This window comes from Pelodiscus sinensis, chromosome 4 (assembly GCF_052426305.1).
Source record: "Pelodiscus sinensis isolate ZL-2025 chromosome 4, ASM5242630v1, whole genome shotgun sequence".
Classification (NCBI taxonomy): Eukaryota; Metazoa; Chordata; order Testudines; family Trionychidae; genus Pelodiscus; species Pelodiscus sinensis.
This window is the reverse complement of record NC_143055.1, coordinates 73,055,127-73,082,550: the sequence shown is the minus strand read 5'-3', so window position 1 is coordinate 73,082,550 and position 27,424 is coordinate 73,055,127. Positions and strand designations below refer to the sequence as shown.

The following is a 27,424-nucleotide window of genomic DNA, read 5'->3' as shown; positions in this document are numbered from 1 at the left end:
TTTTAAATATTGTGCTTATTTGCAGTTTTATAACTGGTAACTAAATCCCATAATCCATACACCTAATAGAACTTTGCACAAGGTGACAATCAAAAGCAATCAGAGGCAGCAGTCAGACCTGTTTTATGGATGAGTACATAGTGACTGAGTGATTTAAAAAAATGAAAGATGCTCACAACAGCAAAAAATCCAAGTCCTAAGATCCTGAGAACAGGGTTAACTTTCCTTGTCAGAAATGTGGAAGAGGCCAGGCTTACATCAAAAGCTAGCAGCGAGAAAGGGACAAAATATCAGGCTAAAGCCCATCCTGTGTCGACTCAGCTGCATTAGCACATGGTAGGGATAGGTCTCCCCTTTCCGTTGCTCCACGTGGAAAGGGCTGGACAGCCTGGGAGCAGCCCCCTGCCACTACCCTGCTGGAAACGCGTTGGAATTAGGACTAGTAGGGAGAAGCAGACAGGGATTGAACCAGATTTCCTTTGGTAAGCCCCCAGGCGCCACAGCAGCTGCGGACTCGCAGCCTGCAGGCACGGCCGCGCCACCCACTACGCCCCCGCGCCCCACATACTTTACGCATAGGCCCGAAGTAGGGCAAGTCACCTGCGCGAAGCCGCGCCGCCACCCGCACCTGGCAGCAGCGACTCCTCTTCCGCCGGCCCGGCCAGCGCGCGGGAAGGTTTTGCCGGGCGGGCGGGAGGCCGTTCTCCCAAACTGGCAGCAGCGGGGGCTGTTACTTTTGGGCACCGCTCGCAGCCCCGCGCAAACGCCCGGTCTCCTCCGCCTCCGCGCGCTGGGAGCAGCCAGCCAGGGCTGAAGCTGCGCCCCGCACGCGCGGCCGCGGGAGAAAGTAACGCTGCACCCTAACCGCCCCTTCTGCCCTCCCCAGCCGGCGCGTCTCCTGCCGATGGCGTCTTCGCCGTCATCGGGGTACCCTCGTTCTCATTGGTTGCGCTCGGAGATCTCACTATGCTCACTCCATCCCTTCGGCCAATCATCGTGTGGTGGGACCGCTTTGTCCCCCCAGCGGCCCCACGCCTGACGGGCACCGGCTCCTGCCCGGCAGCCAATCAAAGCGGCGCAGAGGTCTTGCGCAGCCAATAGACGCGAGCACTTCTGGTGCTGGTGTTGTGGTTGTTGATGGGCGAGGAGAGGCTGGCTGGGGTGAGCGAGGGACGGGTGCTGGCGCGGTGCAGGTGAGCCCGGGGCCGAGCGCGCGCTGCCCCGTGCCGGGGGCGGCCAGGGGTCTCGGGGTTGCGCTGCTGGGTTTCCCTCTCCCGGGGCTGGTCGGAGGCCGGGGGCGCTGCTCTTCCCCCGCAGCGATTTGAATTAGTCCGACAAGAGTCAAATGGCCAGTGCCAGAGCCACTTCCCGCGGCAGTCAGCCCGAGCGGAGCCGCGCCACAAGGGGGGAGAGAGCGAGCGAGCAGCATCCTTACAAGTAACCCCCGAACCAGCTCCGCTCCGGGTGAGGCTCCCCCACTGCAAAGGTCTTTCAAGCGATCATGTCAAAACACTGTGACTTTAATTGGGAATTAGTCAGGGTGTTTTTGCCATGTAGCTAACCGAAAATGTAACGGAGAAAACTATTGTGCGGGGAGACTAATATCTATTAATATTTCCGTAGGACTAGATATTCAAATCGTACTTCAGATGAATACTCGCTGTTGTGGCTGCTCATTTGGGTAACTGTTCAGAAGCTTCAGGGGGTAGCTGAGTTAGTCTGTATGGGATAAACTTAAACAACAAATGGTCTGGTAGCACTTTATGAAACACTGAGGTTTGAGGATTTGCACTGAACTGTTCCCTTTAACTACAAGAGAAAAGAAATTCTGTTTTGGGATATAGTGAGTGCATCCTGTCTTAACATAAGGGTTGTCTTGCTGGTAGGTTCTAAAGTGTACAGTTGCTTGGCATCTACTAGGTAAGTAATGTTGCTATTTGAAACATTTTGTTCTGTTGTGTGGAAATACAGTGGGTTTGCTGTAATGCATAAGATCTTTGTGTTTAGGAGTAAAAATAGTTAAAAGGTTCAAGCATGTCAATTTTCCATTAGTTGCAATGCTTAAACTTGAGCAGTGTTTACCCAGTGTTACAGTTGGATGGAGATCTTAGGGTTTGTTTTTTTTTAAGTTTAAAATGCAAATTTTGACTAACAAATGCCAAGAATGAGGAGGGGAAGGATTTCCAATAAAATGAAAAACTTTTGAAGGATCCTGGTGTTTTCTGTGGTGTTTTCTGTGGAAATGCTTATTTAATCCAAACTCTTCCCCCCCCCCCCAAATAGTAACTTGATGGAAGGTTGTTGAGCAACTCTATTGAATAGTCTGAAGAAATTCTTTGCTATTTAGTCACAAAAAGTTCTACTTTTAGTATGTTGAACATTTTTTATATCAGCTAACCTTACTGCATTTTATTTAGCAGGGGCTGCGTCTACATTGGCATGATCTTGCACAAATACTTTTTAAAGTATTTGCACAAGAGCGTCTACACTGGCATGTGCTTTTGCGCAAGAGATGTGCTTTTGTGCAAAAGCATCTGTGCCAGTGTGGACGCTCTCTTGCTCAAGAAAGCTCTGATGGCTATTTTAGCCATCGGGCTTTCTTGTGCAAGAAATTCATGTTGCCTGTCTACACTAGCCTCTTATGCAAGAAAAGTTGCGCAAGAGGGCTTATTCCTGAGCGGGAGCATCATAGTGCTTGTGCAAGAAGCACTGATTTCACACATTAGAACGTCAGTGTTCTTGTGCAAGAACTCCCCGCCAGTATAGACAGGCAGCATGTTTTTGCGCAAAAGCAGTTACTTTTGCGCAAAATCATGCCAATGTAGATGTAGCCAGGATGTTTACTTAGAAAAGTGGTTCTCAAATGTTTTGGCCCATGGCACAGCTGGCTTAATACAAACTTTTCTGTGTACCACCAGTAGCTAATGGAAACTTGCCGTTAATCACATATTTATGCCTGAGCCATTTTGCTAGTGCTACAGCTAGGGAGAACAGTTTAATTTAACCATTAAAGAAAGGAAATATTAAATTATCAAACAGATTAAGCTCTTTAACTTTCTCATGTTAGTTTATCAAACTTCATTTTAAATGAAGTAAAATATTAATTTATGTCCAACACAGAAGGTTTCAATGTTTTCTTTATTTATGGCAGGGGTGGGAGAGCCTTTTTTGGATCAGGGGACACTGACACACAGAAAAATCAGTTGGGGACCACACAAGTGAAAAGCAAAAAAACCCCTCCAAAAACCCAAATCCTCACTGATCTGGCAAATGAAACGCCCCAAATGAAACGCCTCACTTCTCTAGCATTCCAGCTTCTTGGGTCGAAGTAGAGGGGCAAGGAGGACTGAGGTTCAGGATTTCCTGTGGGCCAGATTTACTCTTCTGTTGTCTGGCCAATGGGGAGGGTGCAGAAGCAAGGGAGAGTTCAGTAGCAGGGTGGGGGTAGTGTGTCTTAGGAGGGGTAAGGGTGCAGGAACAGGCTTGGGGTAGGGTGTCTGGCCAGAGGAGAGGGTGCACTTACCTGCTTTCATGCCCCAACACTGCTCCCAGGCACAGCTTGCTGCTGCTCCCATTGGCCACAACTCCAGCCCCTGGGAGTAGTGGGGAAAGTCTTTATGCAGCAGTCTGTACGCTGCTGTTCCACCAGCCTGGGTAGGGGGAGTGGCAGCATGTGAAGCTGCTTCTGGCTCTGCTTCTTCCCCACATGCCAGATCTTGTAGGGAGGCTTGGGGCTCCTCCCACCTATTAGGGAGGCTGGGGCTGGTGCTCCAACCTTGTGAGGATAGGCATGAGGCTGGAGCACCAACGCGGGCTCCTTGCTGCGGGGAGAGGGAAGGATCGGAGAAGCAGGGGTTGAGCTCAAGCAGGTGGTCTGTGGACCGCAGTTGGAGAATCATTGACTTAGAGGAATTGTTTAAGGCTGAAATAATCAGATTTGCTTTACTCAATATTTGAAAAGAATCCTCTTTGCTCAGTGTTATACATCTAAACAAATTAAGAGTTTCTGATGATAAACGTACAGATTTTCTGAACTGGATTGCAACCCAGACTGGTTATTAGAAACATTTGGATCCAAGGGGGTGTGTGGGAATTAAATGTGACCAATTTTGGGAATGGCTGGAGGAGCTCTGTGACCCTGCACATTTTTGGGGAGATCCTGTGGCCCTGCTTGCCCTCACTCCCCTGTTTGGATTTATCCTGTAGTCCTCTGCTCGATCTGATTTTAGATTAACTGCAGGATTAGACCTGTTGATTCTGTTTATGTCCCCGTTTTGTGCATTTTCTAAAGTATAATGTACTTTTTCATTGTTCTTTTTAATTCTCAAACTTAACCATTTTTATTTAAGGTTTAAGTAGGTGGCTGTTTGAATAGCATTAACTTGCCAGTAACTGATTCAGTTTTACCTTTTAATATGTATAGGCAGTTTCAAGAATTCTGCAGAGAAACTGCAAGTGTGAAGTTTTATATTTGAACAATGGCAGGCAATGATAGTGTTGACATCCTGAACTCGGCTTACCTGGCTGTGGAATACATCGACTCTTTCTTGCCTGACAATCCACTGCAGCAACCATTTAAAAATGCTTGGAACTATATGCTGGACAATTACACCACATTCCAGATTGCAACCTGGGGATCACTTCTAGTTCATGAACTTGCATACTTTTTGCTCTGTTTACCTGGATTTTTATTTCAGTTTATACCTTGTATGCAAAAGTATAAAATTCAGCAGGTAAGACAAAGACTCGTGGATTTTTAGTTGCTTTGTTTTTTGTAAACATTGTATGATAGTCTAACTTTGTATTTGACCAATTGTCAGGAATCTTCAACTGCAGACCCATAAGTTCTTGATATGCTTGTCTATATATTTTATGGGAGGTTCACACCTCTCACTTCCACCTATATAAAGGTATAAGTTACTAGGTTTGGTGAAAGAACTCTTTCATCTTTGAGAGGGGAAGGGATCCATTGCTCCCAGAGTAAATGCAAAGGACAGCTTTGCAGCAAAGCTTTTTCTGACACTGTTCCATTACATAGATTGGAATAGAGGCTACATCTTCTTGTGTGAAAGATTTGGGCTCTTAGCTAAGTAATATATCAGACCTCAGTGGTTCAGGAGCCAAAATAGCAGTCAGCATTACCCAAACATGCCACAGAAGTGTGAATTGATTTTCACTGCTTCTGGCAGGCAGAGTGTCACTGCCCCTGGGCTTCAGCTGTGTCGTGGCTGGGGATATGGGGCAGTGTGCCCACCCACCCTGTGCTCCAGGGCCAGAGAGGCTGGGGCCTCTGATAGGCAGCAGTGTGGGCCAGGAGCCGATGATTAAAAGCTGGCTCCCTGGGAGCACTGGTTTTCACCTGTCCCCTTGAATCTAAATGTGTAACCACTGAAAATTCTTGCATGTACCAGCTCCTGCCTACTCCCTTCACTCTCCACACTGCTGCCCCTCCATCAGAGGCAGCAGCGCAGAGGGGCGGGAAGACAGCTCCACAGAGCCAGTGCTCATGGGAAGCTGGCTTTTAAGTTGATTTTCCCCTTCCCCAGCATTGGCTCCATCTTCCCCCTTTCCCTCCTGCACTGCTGCCTCTGTGGGAGATGGGTGTGGGCAGCCAGCTCCTGCCTACTTCTCCATCCCCACGGGTGCTGGGGGTGGGGTGGGACTGACAGCTCAGCAGGCGCTGGTACTTGCAGGGAGCTGGCTCGAAAGCTGGCTCCCTGCATGTATCTACTCCCACTTGCCCCTCCTCTCTTACTGCCTCTGATAGAGAGGCAGCAAGTGGGGGATGCATGTAACATTTAGGATTAACTGATAAACCCAGGTTTATTGGATAATGGTAAAAACAGGTACACGCTAACATTGCTATTTTCCAGCAAAACTGGGGATCTCTTTCATATGGTTTTGAAACTTTTGCAGCTCTTAAATAAATTTTTTTCTCCTATCCCCAAGTTATTGTAGTGATAGAGTTAAATAAATGCCAACAAAATGAAAGAAGATTTATTTAGGACACTGTTCATCTCAGTCAGTTTTCACTTGTGTGGAGCTCGGATGTTATTCTGCCAGCTCTTTAGTGCTGGCAGTGATAATTTTTCAGAGTAGACAGGATCTGAATTTTTTCTTTCTTTTAGAAAGGTAAAAAGAATTCTGGGAAGCCCCACTTTCTGGTCATTTTTATGTATGTCCTCCTTTGCTTCTTACTGAGGCTTTTTCAAGATCACATTACAGTATTAACACATCACTATGTGTGTTTGCTCCTCTTCATAATATGATGAGTTGATTTAAAACTACTAAGCGTGAAAATCAATGAAGGATCCACTTTATCCTAACTTACAATAATATATTAGGTGTTACTGGTACATACGCAGTATGTTTTCTGTAATAAATTGACTGTCTAAGATTTTACAGTTGTCGCTGTTAGGAACACAGAAACAACTTGGAAATATTTGGTGGTCAAAACTTTCCTCAAAAGCACAGACCCTTACTATTGGGTAAAGGAAAATATTTGTCAGCACTCGTGGAGAGCCAACTTGAAAGATGGCTCCCTGCACCTATTGGCTCCCACCTGCGATCCTCGCGCTCTGTGGTCCTCCCTCTGTATCAAAAGCATCAAGTGGAGGAGGTAGGAGACAGTGCTCATGGGGAGCCAACTCTTAAGCCAGCTCCCTACGAACACCGGATTTGCTTGCTCCCCAAACCTCTGTGCTGCTGCCTCATGTGCCGACTTCGCGGACCCACCTGCCCTCCCCTTGCTACTTCTACAGAGGCAGAGGACAGGCACCCACTGCCTGCTATCTTCTTCTCTCATCCCCCCCCCCCCCCCCCCGTGGAGAGAGGGCAGGGGAGGCTGCTGCGGATAAGCCTCTGTCGGCGTTGGGCCTGGGCTTGCTGCAGACGGGCTGCTTCATGGCAGCAGCCCCTGTCCGTGTGGGAGGTTGAGTTCCCTGCGGGAGAGAAACTGCTCTACCTCCCACTGGCTCCTCTTGCAGACAGGATTCCATCTGCCAACCTGTGCTGCTGCCTTTGATAGGCCTCTGGGGACTATCAAATAGTCGTGTAACAGCTACACTACATGACTATTAAATTAAATGCTGTCTAACATCCCTACTATCAAGTAGAGACCAGTGTGGATCTAAAGACTAGATAGTTCATTATAGTGCTAAATGTCTGTATTAATAAAGCACAGCTTAGCAAAATAGGAAACGTAGTCAAGCCTTTTCTCTTTAGTAGCTTGAAGTCAAATCTTGAGAATTCCCTTCTTTGTACTTGATACTTCTGAAATATTGCACACTAGGACTGATGATTAGAACTTTCTTTTTCCTAGGATAAACCAGAAACATGGGAGAAGCAGTGGAAGTGTTTAAGAACACTTCTCTTCAATCACTTTTGTATTCAGCTTCCCCTGATATGTGGTACCTACTATTTCACAGAGTATTTCAATATCCCTTATGACTGGGAAAGGATGCCAAAATGGTAGGTAGAAACCTTTGATATTGTGCTTATATACTTCTGTTTTAACTTTCTGTTGGAAGAACAGATGACAGTACCTGTGCAACGTTCCCTGCTGCCTGGGGACTTGGTATGCTGCACGGTTATGTGATTGCTTTGAATGAATGTGTGGTTCATAGACCTACTCCTTCTCACTGAAGTTTATCCAGTTGCAACAATGGGACCAGTCTAGTGTCCTATATTTGATATTGTGCCTAATGTGTGCAACATTGTTCAATTCCTGGAGGGGAAGGAGTTGAAAAACTAAATCCAGGAACAGGTTGTGGAGGTAGCCATGTTTGTCTGTTTCAGCAAAAATAACAAGGATTCTGGTGACACTCTACAGACTAAGCGACAAGGAGTGCTGTGGCCATGCACGCACATGCATCTGGCGTAGTAGGTCTTTGCCCACGAAAGCTTATGCTCCAATACATCTATCTGTTAGTCTATAAGGTGCCACAGGACTCCTTGTTGCTTTTGCAGATCCAGACTAACACAGCTACCCCTCTGATACTCTACAGACTAACAATTTTATTATGCTTCAGAGGGGTAGCTGAGTTTAGTTTCTACAGGATAAACTTAAAAAACAACAAATAGTCTGGTAGCACTTTTAAAGACTAACACAACTTATAGATGGTATCATGAGCTTTCGTGGGCACAGAAATGGGCTGTGCCCACAAAAGCTCATGATACCATCTACATGTTTTGTTAGTCTTTAAGGTGCTAAAGTGCTACCATATTATTAGTTGTTTTTAAGTTTATTTTATTATGGCAGAAGCTTTTGTGAGCTGCAGCTCACTTTATCAGATGCATGAACTGAAAGATAAAGGAATAGATACAGTAAAACTCTGATGGTCCGGCACTCCTGATGGTCCGGCACCATCAGGAACCCAGAAGTGCTCCGGGCAGCCGGACCATTGGAGCTGCTCTGCCCCCAGCTTCCCCGATTCAGCTGCTGCTGAAACTGACCAGCGGCTGAATTGGGGAAGCTGGGGGCAGAGCAGCTGGAGTGCCGCCGGGTAGGTCCCGTAGCGCTGCCCCTCGGGGCTGCGGGACCAATCCGGCAGCACCCCAGCTGTCCCCGATTCAGCCGCCGCTGATACTGATCATTGGCTGACTCCAGGAAGCCCGAAGCAGAGCTGCTCTGCCCTGGCTTCCTGGAATCAGCTCCTGATCAGTTTCAGCAGCAGCTGACTTGGGTACACCTGGGACAGAGCAGCTGGGGTGCTGCCGGGTTGGTCCCCGCAGCGCCGAGGTGCGGCTCTGCGGGGACCAACCCGGCAGCGCCCCAGTTGCTCTGTCCCAGGCTTCCCGGTTCAGCCGCTGTTGAAATTGAGCAGCGGCTGACTCCAGGAAGCCCTGGGCAGAGCAGCTCTGCCTTGGGCTTCCTGAAGTCAGCCAATGATCAGTATCAGCAGCAGCTGACTTGGGGACACTTGGGTCAGAGCAGCTGGGGTGCTGCCGGGTTGGTCCAGTAGCGCCGAGGAGCGGTGCTGCGGGACCAACCCGGCAGCACCCCAGCTGCTCTGACCCGGGCGTCCCCAAGAGCAGCTGGGGTGCTGCCGGGTTGGTCTCGCAGCACCAAGGGTCGGCGCTACCGGACCAACCTGGCAGCACTCCAGCTGCTCTGCTGCAGGCGTCCCCGATTCAGCCGCTCCTGAAACTGACCAGCAGCAGCTGAATCAGGGACGCCAGGGGCAGAGCCGGACTATCGGAAGGGGGGGCTATGAGGGGTCTGGGGTGGCATCCACCCCACTCCCGACCCCTCATAGCCTCCCCTTCCAATAGTCCGGCATATTTGATAATCTGGCACCCCCTGGGTCCTAAAGGTGCCGGATTATCGGAAGTTTACTGTAGAAGGGATACAGAGATGGGAGTGTTACATCACAGCTAATTCCACCATGGTGGATGTGGATAAAAAGGTGAGAATACCTAAAGTGGAAAATTACATATGGTAATGAGTGAGCCAGTCCTTGTTTCCGTGGTCACCAGCCAGTCGATTGCGATCGACAGGTCTATTGTGGGGGGCACAACCAGTCAGTCGGGAGGTGTTCCCATTCCCCCGGCTCCGCTCTCCCCCAACAAGGAGCCTGCACTGGCGCTATAACCTCTTGCGAAAATGGAGATGGTGCCATCTTCCTGCAGTGTGTGATGAGGGGAAAGTCGCCAGATCCAGTGTCTCAGGAGCACACACTGCTTCTCCCCTCCCCACAATACTGGGTGTGCTTGTTGAGATGCTAGCTCTGGCACGCAGCCGCAGGAATTCCTTCCCTATGCTGCCTGCCTTCCTGTAGCATGGGGGTGTAGGAGTGAGAAGTCCACAGTTGCATGCTAGAGCCGATTTCTCAGGAAGCACATGCTGTTGTGGGGAGGGGAGGAGCAGTAGGTGTGTTTCCTGAGAAGCCAGCTCTGGCATGCAGCTGCGGGATTTCCCCCCCCACACACCCTGCATGTGTTTTCTTACTTTTTCTTCCTTCCCTGTGCCCTGGGTGTGCGCGTGTGTGCGCTACCCAGAGATCCACAGGTACCGGCCCAGCTGTCCCTGCTCTTGCCCCCTGCTCAGGCCTCTAGCAGCACCCTGGCCAGACCCCCATCCAGCACTCTGCTCCTGCCCCTTCCCTCCTGGCCAGACACCTACCCCCAGTTTGATTCTGGACCCTATCTTCCACCCCGATTTTGCACCTCCATCTCTATTCCACTCATTGGCAGACATGGATACTGGATCCCTCATTTTTAGCCCCACTTCAGTGTGTAGAGGGGCCCACAAATTCCACTAACCCTGGACCCAGAAGAGTTAATCTGGCATCCGGTCTTAAACCTCAATCCCACCCTACCCTTCCCTCCATGGGGTTGGAGTGCCAGGGGAGTGAGGTTTCTCAGTTGGGGCCACATCGGTGAGGCTTGGGGGGTTTTGGAGGGGGTTTTTTTTTTTTTGCATTGTATGACCCCTGACTGATTTTTCTGTAGGTCAGTGGTCCTTTACCCAAAACAGGTTCCCTGCCCCTCACATAAATAAAGACAATGCCAAGACATTTTGTGTTGGACATAGTATTTTATTTGAAAATGAAGCCTGGCCAAGAAGCCCCCCAATTGGGGTCAAACCCTCCATCTGGCCCTAGCATCATAACACTCCTGCACCCCCCTCAGATCCCAACAATGAGCCCATCATACACCTGAACCCTTTGCCCTGAGCCTCTTATCCCCAAACTTCTGTACCCCCACATCCCCAGTCTTCTGCCACAACACTCCTGTTCCATCCACACACTGCAAATCTGTGTCCTGAGCCCATCATACTCCCAATATCCCTGCCCTGAGACCCTCATACACCCCAACCTCCTGTACCCCTACCTCCACAAGCCTGTGGCTTGCTCAGCACCTCCACACTCTCCATCCTGGAGCCCCCTCCCTGAGCCAGCATCCCCTTCTCCATCTCCTCCTGCATCCATATTCCTTCTCAGTGCTTGTACCTTTCACCCCTTCTCACATCCAAATCTTTCATTCCCACCCCAGAGCCTGCACCTCCAGTCTCAACCCAGTGAGAGTGAATAAGGGCTGGGGACAGCAAATGATGGAGAGGAGGGGAATGGAGAGGGCAGGGCCTCAAGGAAGGGGTGGGGTTTTGGGGAAAGGATGGGGTAGATCTTGGCTTGCCCTGACTTTTAAAAAGTGATCTTGGGTGTAAAAAGGTTGGAGACCACTGCCCTACTCAGACTAATCCTGATGGTGTCAAATTTGCATATGAATTCCAGCTCAGCAGTTTCACATATGTTACCTGGGGGACTTAGGTAATCAATTACTGTGGAAGCCAAAACCTGTAGCAAAGCCTAAGGCAGGCTTCCCTCCCTCCCCCACACACTTCCCCCACAGAAGCCAGATTCGGCCTGGTGTTACGTATCTAGTCACCATTGGATTGGGTAACCACAAATCAGGCGAGACCAATGTTGAGGGCCAAACCATATATTTTGAACAGTAGAACATACACCACCAACAACAGTATAAACCCACCCTATCCCGGAAGAGAAAGAAGATAGAAAAGTCCTGAATACACAAGGGGGGGGTTATACTTTACAATGTCAGAGGCGGCGATTGAGGCCTGCGACCTTCTACCCCGCGGCTAATGGGAAGCCTTAGGGGAGGACGGCAGAGCGTCCCTCGCCGACAGGGGAAGGGGTCCAGTTGAACGGTCCTCCGGTAGATAAGCCCTCGCCTCTGGTGGATAAGGTAGATTCCCTCTGGGGTCGGTACTTGGTAGCCCTTCGACTTCCAGTCCAATCCAGCAGGTAAGGATAGTTATGAATAAGTCCAAGTCCATGTGGCAGAAGCCAGTAATCCTTAAGTGGGGCGTTCCCACACTCACGAGGCTCTCTTCCACAACTCGAACCAAAATCCTTATACCCGTACCCATTAACTAAAATGGAGCACCACGGGAAACAGACAAATACTGACAGGACTTTAAACAGCAGACAGTGACTGACGAACCTCAGTAAAGACGGACAGTGGTGAACCCGAACCTTCCTTTGGTCAGGGCTGATAAACCTTTCAAGGTGGGAAAAGGGTGGTAAGGGCTGAGTGCACAGAATGGTGCTGTGTGCAACGCTCCAAGAGGGAGGAGTGCACTATTTTGCGGTGGTGTGCAGCTCATTTGAGTGCCCAGTGCAGTTTTGAGCTGAGTCATAGCTATGGGGAGGGGTGCACATGGTATAGGGCAGTGTGCACTTAAGGTTTTGGCGGGAAATGAAGGGTAAGAGAAGAAGAAAGAAAACAAGATGGAATCTGAAAGACTCCATTTTGCAAAGTAATGACCCTGATTATCCTTTCCCAGGCAACACATAGCAGCCTGTTTTTGAAGTTGTTTTGCTTCAAGATGGCATTGCCATCCGTTTCTCCTCTGCCTTTCACTACATGCATCTGATGAAGTGAGTTGCATCTCACCAAAGCTTATGCACTAATAAAATTGTTAGCCTTAAGGTGCCACCAGCACCAACAAGGTGCAACTCCTTGTTGTTTCTGCTAAATCCAGACCGAGATAATGTGGCTGGAAGTTAATAGACCCTCTGTGGTGCACTCTTGTATATGCAAGAATCAATAGTGATAGTGATATCACTTTCGATAGTGATGTGTTTAAAATAGTGCAATAGGGTAAGCTTGTAGCCACTGAAAATCTTAGTGGTAACATGGGGTATATCTATACTGCATAGCTATTTATCCTGAAAGCCTCCCATTATTTCGAAATATTTTTTGAAATAACGGCATGCTGTTTCATCATCCTGGTAAACCTTGCTGTGTACATGTGCCAAATTTCAAAATAAACTATTTTGAAATAAGATACACAGTTTATGTAGTGCAAATTGTGTATCTTATTTCGAGTTTAGGGTGCTGTGTAGATGCACCCATGGTTACCCACGCTGTGGGCTCTGGAGTATAAAGCTTAGCCGTATACTGCAGCAGCGACCTTGGGAACTGAGTAGGCAGCCTCTGCCGGCCGGGCTCCACGGGAGGAGGCTTTGCTGAGTGTAATTGACTCTGTCCAAACAACAGTTAGTTGTTTGCACTTGAACATCCCTAGTTTTTGAGCCACCGGTTTCATCTCCAGATATAACATGAAGTGCATGCGTAGGGTGTATATACACTGCACCATAGGTCGGACGCAGTTTGAGTTACCAAATTGCATATCCTATTTTGAAATAGTTTATTTAATAAATTTCAAAATAACCCGCTATTCTGAAATGTCCGTCACTCCTCAAGGTTTACAGGGACATTGGAGTAGCGAGCCCATTATATTTCGAAGTAACAGCATTTCTGTTAAGATGCAGGATAGCTATTTTGGGATATCTGCAATATCCTGAAATAGCGCTGCAGTGTGAATGTAGCCCTTCTGACTACAAACTGATGCATCTTAAAATCTGAACTCTTATGTTGTTTAAGTACTTATTTTCCTAGTTTCAGTGTCAGGAGAAATATTGCATATTGTAATATATAATATGAAATTACAATTTGTAACAATCAACATTGCCAGTTTCTTACAGGGTATGAAGTTAATGCTACTTTTAGCTCTTACTGTATATATTGTACGTGTGTGTGAGAGCCAGTGAGTGTGCATTAAGGGCAAAACTAATAAGCTTGCTGTATTGCTCTTCCATTGAGCTGCATACAGATACCAATTAATAGTACTTAAAATTGTCCCTATATAATACTATGTTTTGTTAGCAATGACTTCTGTACAATATGTATTACTCAGTGGTATTTGGTACCAGTAGATCAATGAAAGAGCTGTTTAATGTGCATTGTGGATGCATCTGTGGATAGCATGCTGCTATCTGGGTATTAAAACTACGTGAAAGTTAAACGTGTATTCCCTGCAGTGGTGAAAGAATGGTGTGTTCCTTATTAAAAGCTTCTGGATTTGACATGTTGGCAAATAAATCGACTGCTTCTTTCATATGTTTCAATCTTGCTATAACTAAAAATATTTTTATTTTTAAAGGTACATACTACTTGCCCAATGTTTTGGATGTGCAGTGATTGAGGATGCCTGGCACTATTTTCTGCATAGACTCTTGCATCACAAGAGAATATACAAGTACATCCATAAAGTTCATCATGAGTTCATAGTATGTACTACTTAATTTCAATCTATGTGTTTAATATAATCTATTTATTTATTTAAAACAAATAGTCTTTATGCCCTTTTAGAAACAGGGAGAACTGCCAATCTAAGGCTACAACACCTAGACTACTCATGGCTTCTGAAAAGACATGCAAATTAGGCACGAATATGTATATTTTCTTCTGATCCGTTTTTTTGGAAGAGGTGGGTTTTTTTTATTTTTTTTTTTTATTTTTATTTTTATTAAAGCAGTCTGGACTGGAGTTTTTACACAAAAACTCCTTTTTTTGAAAGAACCCTTATTCCTCAAAAATGAGGTTTACAGGGTTCTTTCGAAAAAGGAGGCTTTTGCATGAAAAACCCCATGTAGACTGTTTTGTTGTCCCTCTCTTTCCCCCTCAAAAAAAAAATAAAAAAAAAAAGCTGTTCTGAAAAAGGTATTGGAGGAAGATGTGCAAACTCATGCCTAATTTGTGTATCATCTTTCAGAAGCCACGAGTAGTCTACATGTGTCCTTACAAAATATGTTTACATTAATTACCCCAGTATTTGTAACTATCTTCCTAGCTATTAGCAGTGGTTTAAACAACTTAGAAATTAACTCAAATATCATAAATATAAAAGAAAGTGTCGAGCAGCAACTCTCTTCTCTTCCTTTCACTCAAAGGCAACCACATTTTGGGACCAGTTTTATATCATCTGACAGTCTGATTACAATTTTACTTGATTAATCATTTATTGTATTTAATGGCACACTGTCAATTTGACAGTCATGTTAGTTAGATTTTTAACGTACTATACATGTAAATACAATTATAATTTTTATAATTACTATGTAAGAATCTTTACTGTACTCAAAGATGTTTATAAATTTTCAGCTAAGATTATTATAGCCGCAAAGTTGGTTTGGGCTGTTATACCTTGGTTCAGTGATGTGGTGGGAGCCTCAAGAGTTAAAGCCGACTACCCAGTGAAAACTACTGGATGATGGTGAAACAAATGATTTTTTTATTAAATGGAATGATTCTTTTATCAAAACCAAATAACTTTCAAATAATTTTAAAAAACAAGCAATTACCTAATGCTTATACAGGGTGGAAAACCTAAACTTAGCTATACTTAACTAATTACAAACTTCTTTGATTACAATTCAACTATACCAAATCACTGTTTCTAATTCTCTTAAGGCAGCGCAGTAGGCAAGCAAAAAAAACAACAACAAAAAACAAAGCCAATATAATGATAATAAAAACTTTGTCCACAGCCAGCCCCTCTATGGTTATTTTAGGCAGCTGGTGGAGTTAGTTATTAATCTACCTCTACAACTTAACTCCTGGGTTACTATTTCTAACGCTTATACTTAGCCTAAATACAACACCACTACACAACACAAGATTATACAATTTACACAGTGTGGTTAATAGAACTCAGTTACACTTTACAGAATTACACAGTGAAATTAACACGATTCAACTGTTAACTAAACCAATAACTAATATATTTAAGCAATACTTACAAATCCAGCAACGATAACAGTGTAGAGACACACTAGAACTCGGAGCATACGCAGGACTCGCGCACCCCTATCTTTGACTCGAAGGGTGGGGTGGCAGCCTCAGGGTGATCAATCCTTCAGCCGGGCAAAAAAGACACGTGCCCCCAACACTCAGAACCTCCATCAAACAAAGGGGTTGAGGGTCTCTTATACAAAAATTCGATGTCTAATGCCATACTATGGTCTTCAATTGGCAGGGTCTGATAGGCTAGTAATGAGGTAGTATGACAATACTGCCCTATAGGAGTTTTCGTGATGCATGCGTGATCCCCTTGTGGACAGGACCAGATGGGGCATGGTCAGTGTGCATGGCAGTTGCGTCTTATCTCCCTATGCCTACCTCCTTACCTTCAAGGACCAGTCAAGAGAGTCTTAACTATCTCTTGCAGCTGTGTTCTATCTATTTATGCTCATCTCCCTGATCTATGATGCCTACAAGGTTAAATTTCATTCACAAAAAGCTGCATTGTGCTTCCCAGGCTCCTCGGAGTATCTCACGGTCTGGGTTTTCTGTGAGGGGCCCTGTGTGGCAGGATGGGCTATACGCGAAGGCCATGGTCAGAAAAAGCCTGCTCTACAACATGGGCAAATAAGTTTCTAAATATAGTTACTTCAATTGCTTATCTTGTATAATCCTGAAAAGATCCGTCTAATAAACAATAGCATGGCAGCAAAAAAATACTATATACTCTAATGAATAAAAAATACCACGACGTACTAGTTGAAATTCCAGAAGTAGTCTTAAAAAATTCAAGTTGAGAGTGTTCTTCTTGAAAACTGTTTCAAATATTCTATTTCTTAAACTTAAATGTGATGAATTAGGATATTTTGTATATCATTCTCATTTTGTAACGATGCTTCAGGACCACCAACCAAGTCCACAGGATACCTTGTGAACCTAGCAAAGCAACACCACCACCTTAGTGTAGCAGACAATAACCACTTTCAAACTCCAGGTTCAGATTCAAGGAACAGATTTATTTTACCAGAGGTACAGAATGCAACCACCCAGTGATCATTTGGGGGTGAATGACCAATTAATAGGCTGCATGTACACTAACATAAACAAAGGCAAACAGCTAAATCTCAATGTGTTTTACCTTTTTTATATATCCAATATGGCATTCTACTTTCAACTCCCCCTTCTGGCTGCTTGTATAATAATTTTTGATCAAATAAGAAATTATGCATTATACAATGCATTATTCTCAGAGGGTATGTCTACATTTGTACCCTATTTCGAAATAGGGATGCAAATGAAGACATTTGAAATTGCAAATGAAGCCGGGATTTAAATATCCCACACTTCATTTGCATAATCGCATTATGGCATTATTTCAAAATAAAACGCACTGTGTAGACACGTTATTTTTAGAGAGAGCCCTTCTCTTGAAATAACTGGTAAACCTCTTTGTACGAGGAATAAGGATTATTTCGAGAGAAGGGTTGTCTTTCAAAATATTCATATCTTAACAGCATCTGTTATTTCGAAATAGTGCCAGAATGCGAATATGCAAATGAAGCATGGGATATTTAAATTGCTTAATTTGCAATTTCAAATGTCTTCATTTGCATCCCTATTTCGAAATAGGGGGCAAGTGTAGGCATACCCAGAGGGGTAGATGTGTTGGTCTGTATTTGTAAATCAATGCGGAGTCCTATGGTAACTCAAAGACTAACAGGGTTATTTGGACATGATCTTTCGTGGGTGGTAACACTTGGTCAAATGCATCAATAGATTATAAACAATAGATCATATAATATGTTTATCTGCTCTATTAGCAATAACACAGCTATTAATCTTATTTCAGAAGGACTTCCGGGTCTTTGCTATTTTTATCCTTATTATATGTGGCAGGTCTACTGTACCAAAACCTGGAAAGTCCAGAAACTAAACAGAATATCTAATGAGCCAGAAAGGCTCTGTCTGCAGTCCTTATTTCCAAAAAGTTTATGCAGAGGTCTTATTAACTGCACTAAGTCAACAATTATATTGCTGATATCTAATATGTGACATGTATGATCCACTAAATTACATGTAGACCATGGCTATCTTACCTGTGGGTAAGATCATCTGATTGCTGTTTCACTTCTTTATGCTCCCCCACTTTACATCTCATTGGCCCTAAGGGACAAAAAGGAGAGTCTCTCATATTCTTCCTCTTGAGAATTGTTTGATTTTTACATTATAGGTTCTGTTTGGCAGTTTTCAAATTACAGTTTTGATATAGCAATACATTATGAATAATGTTATTAACATTACAAGCTGAAGCACTGATAATAGATATGAATTTATATCCATTCAAGCACGTGTTCCTATGTTGTGGCAGGAACTTAAAAATTACAAGTTTTTTCTTTTTTTCTAAAAACTTGTTGTAATTGCTCTGAGATCATTTGATTTACTACATGTTTTAGGTTTGGGAAGGTTGATAATGAATAGCTAAATGAGGAAATGTGTTCTGTCATTTGCAGTTAGTAAGCAGAAGTTACAAGCTTTCTTTATTTGCAAAGCTGTCATCAACATAATGCTGGAGTGACTCAGAATAATTAATTGCTTTTGTCCTTCCACTGATGTCAGGAAATACTCCTGGGGAACTTAAGCTCATGATCATGTGCCCTCTTGGGCAAGTATCTTAGAGCCAGTGGGTGAACTAGGAGTTGAACTCCAGTCTCTTGAGAACCCTGTTCATTTACACTGTTCTCTCTATTGGCCTGATTCTTGAGTACTTGACATACTACAGAAAAGGGCTTACTGTGTTTATATGTTTTGTTTTCCTCTCTTTCCTCCCAGTCTCCATTTGGGATGCAAGCAGAGTATGCACATCCTCTGGAAACGCTTATCCTTGGAGCTGGTTTTTTCATTGGCATTATTGTTTTCTGTAACCATATGATTCTTTTGTGGGCGTGGGTAATATGTCGCTTAATGGAAACCATTGATGTACACAGGTAAAGTACTGTGTTAATTATTTTTCTGTACTTTGCTCTTCTGCCTATCTTTGTGCTAGTATATATGATACTAGAAGGCTGTTTACCACACTACAAATAGAAGCTCACATGTAGTATATATGATACTAGAAGGCTGTTTACCACACTACAAATAGAAGCTCACATGTAGTATAGATCAACAAAGCAGGATTGTGGTGCTTCTGTTATTTCAGTATCTTAGTTATTATTTGGATAGGATAAATGGCTAATTGTTGTTCTGTTTTGGCAATGTTAGTAGCAAAACTCCTTAGGCGGGAGGATAGGACATGCCCTAAAACAACTTCAAGCATTTACTAGAAACACAGCTTGTGAGTTTGGTGGCAGGATTACACATTTTGTGATCTCAGTTTGAGAGGTAAATCTCTGACGCCAATCAAGCTCCCACACATTACTTTGAGCATAGAGAGAGAATATTGGATATTCGGAACACAAATTACCTAACCCCTGCTAACATGGAATAAATGGGGTTCTATTTTACTAAAATGGAAGGACCTTAGGCTATGTAAACTTCTGTCAATAGGCTTGCCTATACAAGAAGGTGCATCTTAGGGAACCAATGTTACGCTTAAGATGCGCATGAGATTTTTATGGGGAAAAGGCAATACACTGCATTTGAGAATACAACGGTAAAGCAGTTAGCATACGCTTATATAGACAGACAGACACACACTTTAGTTACTGACCACTTAGAATTTTCAGTCATGCCTTCCCCCGAAGTCACTGCAGCAAATTTGTCTTTTTGCGAATCCCAGTTGTTGTTTTAAATGTTCAAAGAGTGATTTGCAGTGGTTAGAGCAGGGAAGAGCCTCTGTTGATCATAAGTTAACTTCTTGACCATCCTCTGTAAAATCTGATTCTTTTTTCAATTTTTTAATGCATTTTTATAAAACATGAGACTGTTGTTTTAACTTTCTGTTTCTATCGTTGAGGGAATTTAATTGAGTCTGGGTACTGATAGTCATGCATTTCCACCTCTTTGCTTCTATGACAGATGTCATGAGGCAGTTTACTGTTTTCATTTTTGCATCTAGCCAGCCTGAAAATATGTCATTACAGGTTTTTCCTAAGAGTCAGACTACAGCTGCCTATCTTTTCATTGGAGTTGATTGCTTTATACCAATAAATATTTGGCCAATTTATCTTCAAAATCTGAAATTTTATGGACATCAGCTAGTGCTTTGATCTGTCCGAGGGAAAATTTTTTGTAAAGTATGTTCAAAAGGGTTGACTTGTCTTGCAAAGGCTAATTTTTCGTTCTCTTCTCCAGGACCCTTTTTAGAAGTTGGCTTATGCTTGAACACTTTTTAATATCCCCAATCTCCTATTGGGATTTAGTAGAGCAATTCTTATCCCTTCTTATTTTTATTGTACCCTTAAAAAGCTATTTGAAAGAGAGAACAGGGTCGCTAAGCTTCTTTCTTTTGGGCTATACACTGTTACAAGTGAGGGTATACCACCTTTTAAATTATTCCCAGTGATTGGTTCGGAGAGTGGATTACTAAATCTCTCTCCTTTAGCTCTGCTACCACCAATGTGGTGTATATACCTTTAAAACAAGTCCTTGTTTCCTTAACAAGTGAAGGAGCAGAGAGTGGGAATTCGAATTCTCCACCTTCTCTCTTTGTGCTAGCAACTTTACAACTGGGGGAGGGAAAGAAATCTAATTCTCTTCCTCCCTTACTGGGACTTCCACAATCGGGGATGTGCACACCTTAATGATGGCCCCTTTCAATGCCAAAAACTGCAGTATAGTCCTTTAGTACTCAAAGCTATTTTTTCATTGATTCTCAACAAGATAACAGAGCATGCTATCCCCTTTAGCAATTCTCCACCAAAAATCTTTTGCTTATAAGAAGCACACAGGATCTTTATAGGGGGGAAAAGGCAATATTCTATGTTTATTGAGAATAAAATGGCAAAGCAATTAGCATATGCTTACATAGACTGACACACGCACATACACAAACACTCCTGCCACTGATGGTATAGTTACCAGTCTGTTGTTTACATTGGCCTGGTGGCCAAGTAGGCTAAGTGCAAGGAAGGAACCAGGTTCTGTCCATCCAGACTGAGGTTCTAGTCTGATAATAGTAAGACAAATCCAGCTCTTATGGGAAATCAGTCATATTTTTTTTTAATTGGAATTAATGGGTTTTACTTTTTTTTTTTTTTTTTTTTTTTTTTTTTTAATGAAAGTTCATTATTTTTGGTTGGGTTTTTTTGCTCTTTTTTTTGTTTATGAATATTTTGTCCCAGTTGAAAAATAGTCATGCTTTCCCTCCGTGTTCTGGGTCACCAATCTGACTTCTTTTGTTACATCTTTTAGTTGGTGGTTGGATTTTTTTTTTTGTAATATTTTTGTTTAATGGTAGTCTTTACTCATATTTCTTACATGGTTTTTTTACTGTTACACATAACAAGAACAAGGGTTACAAATAAAATTTTAGGAAAAAGCAAATATTACGTTCTTTCACTATTATAATATGTAGTTTAAAACTAAAAACAAAATAATAACCAAAACATTTAAATCAATTTCTACTATACTTTTAATTTAAATAATTCTAAGTCATTTCTACAATCATTATAAAAATCTGAATATATTTTTTACTTGAAAATAATTTGGCTACGTATATAACATAAAATATTACTAAAAAATAGGAAATAGGGGCCTATGTCAGCTACCAAGAAAAAGTGCATATAGGTAATGTTCCATAATGCAAGTCTGCATATCTAAACCTGCTGTGAGTTTTGAAGGGTAACTTTACTTGTTTTTAATTAATCCAATCTCAAGGTGAAGCATATTTATGGGCAAGGAATTGAAAGATGAAGAATGGCATAAAAAACTGTAGGTTAGAACAGTGACCCATTCTTAAGTGCTCTAATAGCTTCATGGTATCAATTTTAACACTTCCCATGATTCACTTGACTTTAATTTGGGGAATCTGTTATGTCTTATGAATTGATGGATACAACAAACTAAATAAATGTGGCTAAAACTAAATCTAAGTAGTGCTCTTCAGTGTGAACAGCAGACAGAAACCATACCTGTCAGTGGACATTTTTCCGGAAGTGCTCATACTAACAGAGGCGTGGGATGAGTACCTCCATTTGATTTTGCTATAGTATTCCTATCTTGCCACTAGATGGTGTAAGATGCTTTCTGGTACCTGCAAAATATGAACATGTAGTAATGGTTTAATGTCTCTTTCCTTTCTTTGCTGTAATATTTCTTAAATGTTCATATTTTAGATACATTTAACATTGTTTTTGTTCTTGTACTATGCATGCTTCAGATGCCACACAAAAGACTTGCTTTTATATTTATAATTGTGCTAATGTTTTTTAGGTGTTGAGGGTTTCATTTTTTGGTCAGCCTTTTAAGTTAAGCATTGATTTGGAAATGGAGTAGACAGATAAAGGCATCTGACAATACAGATCCTTAAGCATTTCAAGTCCATAGGTATCCTACCATCTCTTGTTTTGGTGCTATAGCCCTATAGAAGGTATCTCTCTGTGGAATAATTTTTTTCATTCAACTATTTCAGCAAATTTTAACTGTAGTTGATTTTCAATATTAGGTAGGGTTATTGGCCTACTGAAAACCAAGAAGTAATAAGTGGTGACTGGCATTATTTGTTTCTAAGCAAAATGTTAACAGCACTTGGATTCATTTTAATTTTGCTTTCTCTTTTTGCTCTAGTGGCTACGATATTCCTCTGAATCCCCTGCATTTAATACCCTTCTATGCTGGGGCTCGTTTTCATGATTTCCATCACATGAACTTTATTGGCAACTATGCTTCAACTTTCACATGGTGGGATAAAATCTTTGGTACAGATTCTCAGTATGTTTCATATCAAAAGAAAGAGAAGAATCAAGAACTGTCGACAGAAAAGAAGTCCAAATAAACTTCCCACAGCAAATTGCTTCCATCTTTCTTTCGGGCTAAAACTGGTAATTAACTCATGATAAAAAATTATAGCGACATTTTGCTTTTAAGTAAAGCAAAAGTTAAGCTTGTTCCTTGGCTACAAAGTGGTAGAGAAAATTCTTAATTACATTGTATTATCTTCCTAATGGGAATACTTTTCTATTTTATACATAGCTCTAAAGTATATATATTCAGTACTTTAAGATGAATTTTAAAATTGCATAGGTGACTTGAAAGTTTTTGTCATCTGTTCAAGAGTTTTGTTAAACTTTTTAAAAAGTTTATCTATAATGTTGCCCCATTTGGATTCAGATAGAATTACGTACATTACAATATACTGAAATTGGACTTGTATTTGTATTACAGCTTTAAGATTAAAAAACAGTAACCCCATTAAAACTGTGGTAGTCGCTATATTTAAACCTTAAGCAAATGGAAAGAATTTGATTTGGAAACCAAAATACCATAAGTTGATAAGGAGGTTGGACCAGCCATTTGCACACTGAATAATGCAAGCTATTAATTCTAAAAGAGCTGGCTGTATGTTCAGAAACATTCCTGACATTAGTGCGGTGTATTATTTTAGGGGTAGAAAAGGGTTTTGGTTTTACTTGAAGCCTTTTTTGCTGCTCTTTGAGTTAGTCGGTGTTCTTAGCATTTACATTACATTTCCTTCTGTGTGTTGTAATTTGCTAAACTGACTTGTTGCTAGATTTGCACTTGTGGATTACAAACTACAATAAATGTGTTGATTTGACATAATGTGTGTGTCCTTTTATATCTTCTAAGTTTTTAATGCAAACAAATGAGTTCCACTCCAATGCTTTTCCACAAATGACGGGAAAAGAGAAGACTGAGAGGGGATATAACAGCTGTCAAACACCTAAAAGGATGTTGCAAAGAGGAGGGAGAAAAAAATATTCTCCTTAATCTCTGATGATAGGGCCAGAAGCAGTGGTTTTAAACTGCATTATGGAAGATTTAGGTTGGACATTAGGAAAAACTTCCTGTCAGCGAGGTTAAGCACTGGAATAAATTGCCTAGGGAGGTTTCATTGGAGATATTGAAAAGCAGGTTAGACTAATATCTGTCAGCAGGGATGATGCAGATGGTGGTTGGTCCTGCCCTGCCATGAGTGCATGGGACTGGACTTGATGACCTCTTGAGGTCTGTCTTTTACAGTTCTAGTATTCTATGATATAAAAAAAAGTAAAAGATGTTCTGATGCCAAAAGTGGCAGAGGCATATAAATATTTAACATAACTATTATACTCCAGAAGAAATAGTTCTAACTCCTTTAGCCCCCTCACGCCCCCTCTTATTAGAGGGGGGAAATACTGTGTACATTTAGCTGTGCACAAGGTTGTCAGTAAAGGGACCTGATATATTAGAAATGCCTCTCAAAATACTTGCTTTCAGGCTCTTAAGATACTTGCTGTATACTTTTATTTCTGTGCAATAACCAAAGTGGTCATTGGTGACTGAAGGCATGTCTACACAAGCACTTACTACGCCACAAGCTGGGCTGTAAATCTACAATGATTCAATAATCTGGAGTTGTTTCTTGTTATATTTTTAGAAGATTACCATCAAATATGTCACTCCTATGGATGGGTTGCAGCACATTTTTTCATAGACTCTCATCAAGACTTCCTACTCTTCATCAGATAGATGAAGTGCATTGGTTTTTATAGAGGAGAATGATGAAGTTAAAATGTGTGTATTAAGATAACTGTAGCTGCTGAAAATTTCAGCAATTACACAGTTACCCATGCTGCAGGCTCTGCAATATAAAGTTCAGCTTTATACTGCAGGGCCTGTAGCAAAAGCTCCCCAGGAGTGGGGCTGTCAGCCTCTGCCCATCCAGCTCCCAGAATGGAAGCTTTGCTGCAGCAGTGAAGCCTTCTCCCTGGAAGCAGGGCAGGCAGCTCTTGCTTGCTAGCTGCTCACCCAGCTCTTGAGAAGGAGGCTTCATTGCATCAGCGAAGCCTTCTCCCTGGGAGTGGAGCAAGCAGCCCAATGTCTGTGGAGGTGGCTTCACCAGCCTGCTGCAGTAAAGCTGCCTCTCTGGGAGCTGGCTGAGTGTAACAGAGACCATTAACCATGAGCAACAGCGTATCGATTTAAACAGTTATTCAGTTATATTCTTAACATCCCTAGAAGAGAGTTTTGTTTACGCTGATTTATAGATGGACTATCTGCTTCTGCTGTTGGGGTTCAGGTGTAGGCAGAGAGAACTAGATTGGGGTGTGAATGGACCTTCATAGTAGGTCTGTCAGCGAAAACTACAGTACAGCACGATGAGAATAATTGTGGCCTTGACTCTTGATGATGAAAAATCCATTGATGCATACAAGAGGACATCAGAGCACTGCAAAAGGGGTATGTCCAGAACTGGCCTTGGACACAAACTTTCTCAGGAACTGCATTTCTGGCATTGACATCAGTGGTGACCACGTCTATCATCAGGGTTCCCATACACAGGAATATAGGTTGTATGATAGACTTCCACAATGATCACTCACATGGCTGTTGACTCTATGCTCAAAAAATCTGCCAGGTTGTTGCTGACACTTGAGAGGTAGTGCCACTTGCATAAGATAACTATGGCTCTATGTTATGGCTTCCTGTCAGAGAGGAGATACTCATGGTTTAATGGTAAGTAACCTCAGTAAGATGAACTTAATTCAACACAGCTTTTTCTTAATTTCATTTATTTATTCGGAGAGATGCTTGAGAAATCAATGGAACAACAAATGTTTACATTTTCCTTAGTATTTCAGTTGCATGTTGCCTGTTCTCTGCTGTAGTACACCCGACCTTCGGAAACCATCACTCTACACTGTGTATTGGAAATCAGTAATCAGATGCTATCAGGAGACTCATCTTTCTGCTGTGCTAATTCAATGCTGTAGATGATAATTTGAAAGCAATAGTGCAGGGATGGGCAATCATTTTTGATGGGGGGACACTAAGAATTTGGCAAGTGGTCAGGTACTCTTATATTAATGGAGGAGGTGTGGGTGCAGAAGGGAGGTTGGGGTAACCATTGGAGTGCAGGAGGCAGTCTGGGATATGAGTGGGAGTTTGGGGGATGTAACCTGGAGCAGGGAACTGGAGTGTAGGAGGGCATATTTGTGCAGGACACAATTCTGACTTGTAGGAGGGGGTGCAGGGTCTTGGAAGGGTTGTGACCAAGGGCGTGGAATTTGGTTTGTGACCTGGGGTTGGGGTGTAAGGTTTGGGAGGGGGTATAGGTGCAGGAGATGATTCTGACCTGGAGAAGGGGTGCAGGGTCTGGGAGGAGATTGTGACCTGGAGCAGGAGTGAAGGAGGGGCTTGTAACCAGGGAGAGGAGTACAAGAGGGGCTGCAGGGATTTAGGTTGTGACTGGGGGAGGGTGGGGAAAAAGGGATTGGGAAGCCAGCCAGGGAGCTGTGAGATTTTGCCATGTGATGAGCCTCTCCGCCTTGCAGTATTCACAGAGCCTTGCGGACGGCTTTTCTGAACACAGAGTGAAGGCAAGCTGGGCAGGTATGGTGACTTGGTGGGCTGGCTTCAGCCCACAGGCCAAATTTTGCCCGGCACTCGTCTAAACTTTTTTGTTTATGTGAACCTTGCTCTTCATTCTACCAGCTCTTGATAACAAGTTGCCATTTTGTTAGGTCTGCCTGAGTGCCTAAGAACTCCTCTCCAAAGGTGGTTCTGAAGGCAGCCTGTTGTTGTTGTTTGAGAGGAATGGATCCCAAAATCCCTAAATTAGCACTCTTATTTCACAAGGGCACAGACCACACTATGAAGGATGCAGCAGCAGTAGCTTAGTGTACACCAGAGAATGTTTAATGTGCACCAGCAGGATCTACAGAGATAGTTGCCATGTCAGAAGCTGTAGTATTATATATTTACACACCAGCTTACTCAGACTAAGAGTACGCCTAGACTACATGCCTCTGTCGCCAGAGGCATGTAAATTAGGCTACCAGACATAGTAAAATGAAGCGGCGATTTAAATAATCACCGCTTCATTTAAATTTACATGGCTGCCGCGCTGAGCCGACAAACAGCTGATCAGCTGTTTGTCGGCTCAGCGCGATAGTCTGGATGCGCGGGTGGCGACATCAAAGGTATTTGTCGACCACCCAGGTAAGCCTCCTGGGATGAGGTTTACCTGGGTGGTCGACAAATACCTTTGATGTCGCCACCCGCGCGTCCAGACTATCGCGCTGAGCCGACAAACAGCTGATCAGCTGTTTGTCGGCTCAGCGCGGCAGCCATGTAAATTTAAATGAAGCGGCAATTATTTAAATCGCTGCTTCATTTTACTATGTCTGGTAGCCTAATCTACATGCCTCTGGCAACAGAGGCATGTAGTCTAGACGTACCCTAAGTGCTTATGTGGACCTGCCTTTAATCCCCAATCACCAATGGGTGTTGGACGGAGACAAAAGTGTACAGCAAGTATCTTAAGAGCCTGAAATTGAGTCTTTGAGAGGCATGTCTAATAAACATTCCCTTTTACTGAAAACCTTGGGCACTGTCAGCTAAGTTTAGCCAGTTGGCATTCTCACCCGCTAATAAAAAATATAACTTAGATAGGGCCACGATAAGGTGGGTGCATAATTGGCTGGATAACCATAGTCAGAGAGTTGTTGTTAACGGTGCTAAATCCTGCTGGAAAGGGATAACAAGTGGAGTTCCGCAAGGGTCTGTTTTGGCACCCGTACTGTTCAATATCTTCATCAATGATGTAGATATTGGGATAGAGAGTACGCTTATTAAGTTTGCAGATGATACCAAACTGGGTGGGGTTGCAACTTCTTTGGAGGATAGGGACATAATTCAAAATGACCGTAGCAAGTTA

At 43.2% G+C, this 27,424-nt stretch overlaps 1 protein-coding gene across 3 annotated transcripts; it reads left to right on the top strand.

Annotated features, from left to right (window-relative positions):
• The first annotated feature begins 1,022 nt into the window (after window positions 1-1,022).
• On the top strand, window positions 1,023-23,325 carry MSMO1 (methylsterol monooxygenase 1). Of its 3 annotated transcripts, none has more exons than XM_006111706.5 (6): window positions 1,023-1,161; window positions 4,424-4,733; window positions 7,322-7,470; window positions 13,970-14,096; window positions 18,439-18,593; window positions 22,333-23,325. In XM_006111706.5, the coding sequence occupies exons 2-6, from the start codon at window positions 4,479-4,481 to the stop codon at window positions 22,538-22,540; spliced, it is 894 nt and encodes a 297-aa protein (XP_006111768.1). In that variant the 5' UTR covers window positions 1,023-1,161; window positions 4,424-4,478; the 3' UTR covers window positions 22,541-23,325. The 3 variants fall into 3 exon arrangements, with proteins under 3 accessions (XP_006111768.1, XP_006111765.1, XP_006111766.1); XM_006111703.5 differs by having other exon boundaries at window positions 1,039-1,193; XM_006111704.4 differs by lacking the exon at window positions 1,023-1,161 and adding an exon at window positions 1,225-1,464.
• Window positions 23,326-27,424: the final 4,099 nt, after the last annotated feature.

Excerpts from the sequence above, each read along its gene's own strand:
- MSMO1 (XM_006111706.5), top strand. The coding sequence starts at position 4,479 with ATGGCAGGCAATGATAGTGTTGACATCCTGAACTCGGCTTACCTGGCT. Across the intron at positions 4,734-7,321 it reads AAAAGTATAAAATTCAGCAG|GATAAACCAGAAACATGGGA; the intron begins GTAAGACAAAGA and ends TCTTTTTCCTAG. Across the intron at positions 7,471-13,969 it reads TGGGAAAGGATGCCAAAATG|GTACATACTACTTGCCCAAT; the intron begins GTAGGTAGAAAC and ends TTATTTTTAAAG.